Source organism: Seriola lalandi, unplaced genomic scaffold, assembly GCF_002814215.2.
Source record: "Seriola lalandi dorsalis isolate HSWRI2012SDOR001 ecotype SW California unplaced genomic scaffold, Sedor1 jcf7180002054676, whole genome shotgun sequence".
Classification (NCBI taxonomy): domain Eukaryota; kingdom Metazoa; phylum Chordata; class Actinopteri; order Carangiformes; family Carangidae; genus Seriola; species Seriola lalandi.
The window spans coordinates 418,967-428,114 of NW_019525229.1; the positions used below are offsets into that span (position 1 = coordinate 418,967).

A 9,148-nucleotide genomic window follows, 5' to 3' on the forward strand; every position below is an offset into this window, starting at 1 on the left:
AGTGTGATTTAAGCTGTGAATTTATTGATAAGAATGGTCCGATAAATAGTTTCACACAGCATAACCAATGACAAACGGTTCAGAACTGCTCAACATCCTATCAGTGCTTTACTCTCCATGTTACATAATTTGTCACGTAACAGAAAAAAACCAGATTAGAAATGACGGCTCCTTCAGGTCAGAGAGGAAGAGCTGACTCTGAGGGGACAGGAGTGTGTTTAATTCAAAACCAAGGGGGATTAATCTCATTCTTCTTGTATTTCAGAATCATTTCTCAGTAAAACGATCACAGGTGGAACGATAACAGCGCGTGAAATTTTAAAGACGTTAGCAAGTCAAAGCTTCAGTAAGAAAAAAAAAACAAGGACAACACAAGAAATGTCAGCCATCTTTGACAAAGTCCAAAGAATCTGTCTTGAAATTACTAGACGAACTTCTCTTTTCCCCCCGTTTTGTTTGTTTCACTACACCTGCCATTTGTAATGTGTCTATGACTGGTTAGAAAACCTCATTTTATCTAGAATTCAAATCCAAATTCAGGTCAAACATGTCAAGATACATTCAACGCAATCTTTGTTTAAATGTAACCTGATCTACATTTAGATTTTAAGGCCAGTTTAAAATGGGGTTTTGTTCCTGCTTCCTCTTAGTGAGCATGGGGTCTCCCACGGCCTCTGCCCCTGCCACCACCTGGAGGTCCGTCCATAGAGCTGCGGGGGTTTTTGATCGTCTCATCGACCGACAGGATGAGGCAGGCTGCTTCTGAAGCTGCTGTCAGAGCGTTGATGCGCACGATGGACGGCTCCCAGACACAGGAAGCAAAGTTGTCTGCAATGTCCTCACTGTTGATGTCCACGCCGTACCACATACCGCCCTGCAGTGAGATAAGACAGATGAAGCTACACCTTTCAAACTGAAGGCCATAAAAGCGCCATTATGCCAATGCTCACCTCCCCCAAGTGTTTTAGGATTAGGTAAGCGTGTATTCATGTCCTACCTGTGCGTGTTTGGCGCGCAGTTTGTTCAGGATGTTGGTGGCGTCAAAGCCGGCGTTGTCGCACAGCTGTCTGGGGATGATCTCCAGGGCCTTGGCGTACGCTCCAATCAGCAGCTGCTGTTTTCCAGGGATGGTCCTGGAATAATCCCGCAGGTACTTTGACAGCTCCATCTCTATGGCTCCTCCACCCGCTACAATGGAGTCATTCTGGAAACAGCGGTTAAATACAGTCAGCTTACTGCCCTCGGTGAATTAAAGTTTTAGATCCAAAATATATTGTAAAGATCGACCAAACAATGAGGCTTATCCAAATAAAAAAAAGTGACTCAGAAGTCAGGCATACTGCAATGTTGATTTAAAACCAAATCTTGTGTCATTTTCATCAAAAATTAAACAGATTTGGGGAAAACTCTAAGTAAGTGATCTCTGTGTGATGGACCCCTCTACTGACTGGTTCTTGAATCACATTCCTAATAATCCACTTCCACCCAAAAATGCCAGACTCCACCATGTGCAACAAACACTGAATTCTTAACATTATGGCGAATATCTAGCATTAGCATAAAATCTGATGTTAATAAATGACACCAGCCGGAAACGGCAATGAGCTTTAACAACTTATGTTACCTTAGCTAAACTTTGCCTGGTCACAGGCAATGGCTCAAACAATAAGTTGCTTGATTCTCAACAACTGTGCCCATGTTGCAGTATCTCAAATGTTGAATTATGTGGCCAACGAACCAAGATTCACATAATCAAATGATCTTTATTGGCCATTTTCTTTTTTTAATTTAGCTCAGTTTTAAATATACTACACGTTCCCATAAATTTAGCATCAAGGATGGAAGAATTATCAAGTGGAGAATAAAACAAATAAACAAAACCCAAACTAAAAAACCTGCAGATCACTTTTGTACAGTCACAAGACTTATATTTCACACAACTATATCTTAATAAACACAACATGGTGTATAGGTGGAATGAGCAGTAACACAGTTCTGATAATTAATATACAGCATTGTGTTCTCATATAACGAGCCTTCTTGCAAAGCTGCTCACATACGCTGCACTTGTCAACTGACCTTGATGGCTCTGCGTACGATCATGATGGCATCATGCAGCGATCGCTCCGTCTCCTCTGTGAACTGCTCGGCGCCGCCTCTCAGGATGATGGTGCACGTCTTCGCCTTCGGGCAGCCTTTAAAGAAGTTATACCTGCAGACACAGACATGATGGGTGTGAGCTGTGGGACTGAAATGATTCATGGTTTCCTTAGTTAAAACCTAACTAGCCCCTCTCTTACCTTTCTCCTCCGACCTGGACCTCCTCAAAGAGTTCACACTGTCCCAGGACGTCGTCTGTCATAGCTCCTACTGAGGTCTGAATGGAGCCGCCGCAGGCCTGGAGGTCACATTACACACAGTCGGTCAATAATTTTTCAAGCTTCTTTCAACATCAACATCAAAATGTGCAACAGAAGGCCTATACTGTATAAGACTTACCACCATGGTCCTCCGCAGGTCCTCCTCCTGCACTCTGCCGGCACAGAACAGGTCTCTGTCAGCGAAGTACTGGGTGGCCACGTCACCGATCGGCAACTTTGACAAAACCACCTTGGCTCCAGACTTATAGATCTTCTCCAGTTTGTCGTACAGGATGTTCCACTCTGCGTCCACGATAGCCTGGTAGTCCTGCAGAAACGGAGACAAAAGAGGAAACAATAAAAACTCATACACCACATACAGACTTTCAGGTAGATGTTTGATGCTGTGTTGCAGTCTTCATACCTCAACAGATTTCACGCGGACCTCAGCGTTATCCTTCTCAGCCTTCAGCTCCAGCTCCACATTGAGCAAAGCGATCTTTGGATTCTCGTAGCGCTTAGGCTGCATCTCAAACCCAGCATAGGAGAAGGTCTTCTTGAACGCAACCCCAGAGATCAATTCGGAATCCTGTACAGATGGAATATAGAAAATTTGAGGAGGAAGAATTTGAAATAGCAAAATTAACAAAGAGCAAACAGGGGGAGGGAAGAGGAGATTATCCTTACTTTTTTGCTGCTTCTTTAAATATTTAACCACATTTTAAAATGTTCTCATCAAGAATCATATCTCTAAGTGCTGAACTCAAGGTACAAACCTCAAGGCCTCCTCCCTGGACCTTCTTGATGCCAATCATCTTCAGAGGCAGCAGCTCGTCCAGAGACATGACAGCATCCACCACCATCTTGGAGAAGAACTCCTTCTGACCAGCAATTAGCTTGGAGTTCAGGGCTGTGGCTGCACACTTCTCCAACAACTGCATCTGCTCTCTGAGAGGAAAGACGCACGTGTGAAAATGTAAAACTAGACCAGTTTCTAAAGCTCAATTTAACTGCAAGTTAAGGAAACCATATTAGTACAGATCAAACTTCAAACGCTACATGGCTGCCACGCAAATAAGTTGTCACAGTGAAACTGAGCACTCACTGTTTATCATCTTTCTTCACAGAGACGGCAATCTCCTTGATCTTGCTAACAGCGAGGTGGGTGGCGGTGCGGAAAGCTCTGATGATGGTCTGAGGGTGGAGACCCTCCTCCACATACGGCTTCAACTGCTTCAGGAACTCAGCAGCCAGGAGAGTGACAGAGGTGGTGCCGTCCCCAACCTGAGGATGGTGCCAAGGAAACAAAGATGTTGTCATTTCTAGTTTGTGTCAGATTGCAGATGTCCACGCCCCATGTTTGGCTCAGAACCTTAAACACACACACACACACACACACACACACACTTCTCACCTCAGCATCCTGGGAGCGAGCGATGTCAACCAGGGTCTTGGCTGCGGGGTGAACAACATCCAACAGTTTCAGGATGGTGGCTCCATCGTTGGAGATTGTGGCCTTACCTGGAAAACACAACATTCACACATTTGTGATAAAGGAGTTGTAGACCAAGGAGTCCTGAAATCCATTCATTGTTCAACCGTCTCTCCTCACCTCTGCCATCCACCATCAGTTTGTCCATCCCTCTGGGCCCCAGGGTGGTCCTGACAGCCTCAGCAATTACCTGGGAGGAAAAAAGCAGGCACACTTAAAAAGATATAATGACAGAGTTAAATGATGCCACAAACAGGAAATAAATATACAAACAATCAATGAGAGAAGGGGTAGTTTTCTGACCTGGCAGGCATTGATGTTACTGATGAGCTGGGGAATGCCCTGAGACGTGTCTGTCCCCTCCTTCAGCAGGATAACCGGTGTGGGCTGGAAGGGAGAGGTGGATAAATGAAGTGAGAGGAAATAGAGGGTTTAAAAAAAAAACAAAAAAAAAAACGATCCAACAGTTTACTCCAAATTTATTCATAAAACTGAATATTACTTGCACACTTATGCAGCCACAGTTAGCTTCCTCATGAACATCACAAAACACAGAATAGCAGAGGTATCAGTGAAAAGTTTGACTATGAAAGTTTAGTTGAAGTACAAATATAGGTAAAGCGTATAATATTACAGTCCAGCATTGAGTCAATATTACTGTTCATCATCCTTCAATGAAATCCTAATCTAATCTTTGTATTGTAAAAAGCTAATTAATACAAAGCAAACACTTCATTGAATAATAGATAAATATTGCCATGTGAGATACATTACAATGTTATTTTGTAATTATATTTTATTCAGGCATTTCACTGTGCTTCAGTACAAACATTTGACCTAAAATGGTAAAAGCCACACATGCTGAGGCTGCTGCTGTAGCTGTAAGGTGTGATGCTTTTGTTACCCACTGTCAAACACAAACTGTCTGTTTACAGTTTATATTACACTGCTAATTTTGGCAGACTATATGTCCCAGCTCCTTCTTAAAGCCTTACATTACACATCACTATTTTCAGAAAACTGGCTGGTAGATCTCTGCTAATGACAGCGACACAGTTTATTAACTTCTATATTGTTAAGGCCTTTGTCTGTGACTCTGCATCATCCAGAATCAATCATAAGATGCTCAATCACGAGCCAAACACTGAAACAACCATAGCAACAAATTAAAGACAGTGGTCTATTTAGGACAGCTCTTTGCTCTTCAGCAGTAAAACAGAAATGTCTCCAATGTAGCCATTCATACAAAGAGACTTACTTTACTACAGCTAACTCACCCACAAGCTAACACCGCTGCAATGACAGACGCTATTCAGATTTACGACATAAAAATACAATCAACTGTTCTTAAAATACAAGTTCAAGCTGTAACCAACTGAGAATAGTTTCTTTAATATACAGTAATTGCTGATATGTTAGCTAGCATCACCGTTAGCATCGTATACGCCCATTGATACCGGGTAATCCTACGATGCTAACACAGTCTGGACAACAATCAAGTCTTTCAATATATAATTTTCACAAAATAACTGCTTCCCCAGTCTGCCAACAGATAGTCAACTAAACTGAGAGCGGTAAAGATTCAAATGCTGGCAGACGAACTGCACGATGGACGTGGATTGTAAGTTTGAGTTTGGAGCATGTATGCTAACTCACTCACCATCATCTTTGCAGTTTGTTCGAGAAGCTTTCCACCGGCAACTCAACCCACAATGCTTTGCGAAAGCGATAGACGCTGGGGGTGCGTTCAAGATCAGGGCTGCAATATTTAGTGAACGATTTGAATTTTTCTGAAATAAAACACATATATACATATTGTCAAACAAGTTTCAATTGTGCTATCAAAGGCTGTTTTTAAAAACCAGCACTGAGTCTCAAGGTGCTCATTATTGAATGAACATTATGGAACAAATAATCATATATTTGAAATATATAAATGAACCGATACATTTTAAAATAATAATAGCTCATTATTATTAAATGTTATTTCTTGATTCTTAATTTATCGAAAATTTTCTTTCAACATAAAAGTCTTTTTCATAGTGTCATGTTTATTTACTGTTGCAATTATTAATTTTTCAGAATTTCTGTATAGTAATATTTGTCATTTAATACTGAGCATTTCAGGGTTTCCATACACTGGTATACACACAGTTTGTTTAACTGCATTCTTAATAAAGGTCTGGATGGTACAGTATATTGTCATGTATTGACATCATGGTATTGTGACTAGATATCCTCTGAGATTTTGGTCATTGTAATATCAGGATGTGGCTTAAATATTATTTTTGCTGGTCATTAATGATGGGATTTTCTCATTAAACTAAATGAAATGGACAATAAATTACTAAATTTGCTTATTGATTGTTTCTTACAATGTTACTGTATGTAGATATCTTTTGAAAGCTCCAATTAATGTCCCTAAAGTACTGACATTTAATTAGCATTAAGGTTTGTGTTTGTTTTTGTCAAATAGAATCCTATGTTAGTATATTTAATTCCTTGTGGGTTATAGAATGATTCTTTTTTAAAGCAATGTGACATAACATTGTAGGTTATGTCACACTGCTTAAATAACGCAGTAATGTATAGAGAGTTCAGCACACACATAGGCACAGAGATGCTCATATGGCATAGTTTTCATATACATTAACATGACATACTGAATACGCAGTCTGTGTCTTTGCATACTGTGCTGGGGGAAAAAAAACATTGAAGAGAAAATTTGCATTTCTTTGAGGTACAATGATCCTGTTGTATAGTGCATTAGTAGAGGATGAAATAACAAGTTTTATCCAACTGTATAATTTTTCCGCTGTGGTTTTGCTTCTACATGTTGTTATATAGTGTATTTTTTTTACCTGTGTATTGAAGCGCAGATCAGGAAGCTGGATTCACATTGCCACGTCTCAATAATGTTTATATCACATAATTGCAGTCAAGTCCAGTTGGAATTAGACTTAAAATGCATGTTTGAATTTGAATTTTGAAATTTAGCCAAATTCATAAAACAGAAAATAATGTGTCTTTACTTTTGCTTTATTCCGGATTGTTGCTGCAAAAAACATTGCGGCATTTCCAGCTTTATTTTTGGGCCTCATAGGGTCATAGTTACTGTCTCTTATAAAGCAGACAATAATAATGATAATAATAATATATAATATATAACAATAACAATAACAATAACAATTATAATAATAATAATAATATAAAGCAGAAATAAATGATATAAAACCCCAGGCAATCCTACCACAAAAACACAAAACCACAAAACATGTGGTTATGAAACAGTAATAAATTTAGTGACAGACTTTATTTTGGATCATGCGTTTTGATGAAATCAGTTCAGCCCAAATGTTTATTATCATTCCTTTGACAGCATCGTCTCAACATGGATCACTGTACTGCAATCTTCTGAAAATAACAAAGAGCATATAGTGTTATGACATTTTACTACTTGCTGCTAAAGCCATTAAATAAATGAAAATGTGCATTCAGGAAACCCTTTTATTGAAGTTACAATGTTGGAACCTTTGAGTAACACATCATCATTTATGTTTAATTTATGTACTATATTCGCCCCTTTAACGTTTTTCAGTTAGAATTAGGAAAGCATCAAAATAAGGGTTAGGTATTTACCAAATTATAATCACATTTTCGATTTTTCCATCTGCGTTTCACTCCTTCAACCGCTGAACAAAATATTGAAGAAATGTGTTTAAAGCATTTATAACTGGGCTAATAAGTATCTCAAGTGTTTTGTGAGGTCATAAACGGCAGCCTGCCCAGTCTGTGCAGGTAGAGCAGAGGCTGCAGATAACTACAGCTGGCTGCAGCAGCTAAAGCCATGGCCATATACTGACACTTGAGGGCATGAGCTGAAACCAGTCCACCCAGAGGCAGGCAGACGATGAAGCCTGGATGATGACAATGGTGATGAAGTCTTCCTGAGCAAATTGCAAGTGAAAATGTAAATCTGATTGTAACATGCACTCACAACCCAAAGCATATTCATTTTTAAGTCTATTTTCTACCATTTTTAACTACAATAAATGTGCACTGGATTCTGAGCATTGCCAAATCATGGGTGACCACGAGAGAACAAAGAGCATCAATGATCACAGCATCACATACCCTTTCAAATCAGATGGTAAATCAGAGGCTATGAGTCTGTAACACAGGCTCCACCGTCGCCATCTTGGCAGTCTCTGACTCCACCTAACTCCTGGCTTATCCGAAAATGCATGCACAAACCTTTCATTTGTATGTTTGTGGTTTTCAAGGCTGTGTTGTTATTGTAAAGCACTTTGAGCTGCATTGTTTGCATGAAAGGTGCTATTTAAATAAAGCTCATTCATTCATTAAAAATGGGCAAAGAGGTAGGGCATGTGTGGAGCAGAGATTTCAGTGCATTCCGGTTATAACTGTTATAAACACCAAATTTCTACATGTGTACGGACGTGTACTTCGTATGTAGTTTTTACCTTTGGTAGTGGAAGGGTCGTTCCACAGCCATGTACCTCTGCACAGACACCAGACAGAGGAGCAGCGGCTTCATAAAAAGCACCATGGAAGTCAGGACGGTCACCACAGCCAGCACAGAGTCACTCTGCCACAGGAAGTGATTGATAAAGAGCAGAGGCACGACCAGGTAGAAGGAGAGCTGGGTGAAGGCCAGGTGGAGAGGGAAGAAGTCTGCAGGCAGGACACCAGAAACCTTTGACCTTTAAATTGAACAAATCGTAAATAAAGCTGTAAGTATCAGAATGACTCATTCAAATCATAAAAATGTCTGGCCTCTCTTTCTATTCTTTATCTATCAGATCATTCAATTGAAGCTGCATTATGGGACAAAGTTGCTGTACATGTTGCATCACAACGCTACGTTACATTTTCCTGAGGATGTGACGGATGAGCCAAAGGTTTGACGGGGTGCCAACAAGGAATTCGAAGGAGTAGGTGGTGAAGAGGATGAGGAGGCCTGGCGAAGCTCCTACTAATTTACCATCATTTTGGTTGCACTCTGTCCAGAAATACCCTGAAGCTGAGGATGAAGATTCATTCATACTGCAGGGGAAAAACAATGGCTGGAGAGAGGGATAAGAAATCAAAGAATGGAAAGTAAATCATCAAATCTGCTGAGATTACTAGATTATCTGTAACCTGCACAGTTTCCCCAAAAATTATTCTCCTGTCACATCTTAAAGTAAAACTGAAAAAACCTGGAGCCACCACATTTCTTAATGATAGTATTCATATTTGTTCATAATTTATATACAAATTATGAATATGTTGT

The 9,148-nt window shown here is 40.0% G+C and overlaps 2 protein-coding genes across 2 annotated transcripts; both read right to left on the reverse strand.

Annotated features, from left to right (window-relative positions):
• Positions 1-2: 2 nt before the first annotated feature.
• On the reverse strand, positions 3-5,581 carry cct7 (chaperonin containing TCP1, subunit 7 (eta)). Its single transcript, XM_023421734.2, has 12 exons — positions 5,513-5,581; positions 4,156-4,239; positions 3,973-4,042; positions 3,775-3,881; positions 3,466-3,644; positions 3,137-3,308; positions 2,785-2,949; positions 2,500-2,688; positions 2,301-2,398; positions 2,080-2,212; positions 998-1,204; positions 3-874 (listed from the first exon to the last, which is right to left on the reverse strand). Exons 1-12 carry the CDS (start codon positions 5,516-5,518, stop codon positions 647-649), a joined length of 1,638 nt encoding a protein of 545 aa, XP_023277502.1. The 5' UTR covers positions 5,519-5,581; the 3' UTR covers positions 3-646.
• A 1,599-nt stretch (positions 5,582-7,180) lies between these two features.
• On the reverse strand, positions 7,181-8,933 carry LOC147818225 (uncharacterized). The gene is made up of 3 exons (XM_087178113.1): positions 8,743-8,933; positions 8,337-8,576; positions 7,181-7,266 (listed from the first exon to the last, which is right to left on the reverse strand). The coding sequence occupies exons 1-3, from the start codon at positions 8,916-8,918 to the stop codon at positions 7,239-7,241; spliced, it is 444 nt and encodes a 147-aa protein (XP_087034239.1). The 5' UTR covers positions 8,919-8,933; the 3' UTR covers positions 7,181-7,238.
• Between the last annotated feature and the right edge of the window lie 215 nt (positions 8,934-9,148).

Excerpts from the sequence above, each read along its gene's own strand:
- cct7 (XM_023421734.2), bottom strand. Across the intron at positions 3,645-3,774 it reads CTCGCTCCCAGGATGCTGAG|GTTGGGGACGGCACCACCTC; the intron begins GTGAGAAGTGTG and ends CACCATCCTCAG. Across the intron at positions 2,950-3,136 it reads TCCAGGGAGGAGGCCTTGAG|GATTCCGAATTGATCTCTGG; the intron begins GTTTGTACCTTG and ends CCATCTGTACAG.
- LOC147818225 (XM_087178113.1), bottom strand. The coding sequence starts at position 8,918 with ATGAATGAATCTTCATCCTCAGCTTCAGGGTATTTCTGGACAGAGTGC. Across the intron at positions 8,577-8,742 it reads CGTCACATCCTCAGGAAAAT|GTCAAAGGTTTCTGGTGTCC; the intron begins GTAACGTAGCGT and ends TTCAATTTAAAG. Across the intron at positions 7,267-8,336 it reads CGACCCTTCCACTACCAAAG|AAGATTGCAGTACAGTGATC; the intron begins GTAAAAACTACA and ends TGTTATTTTCAG.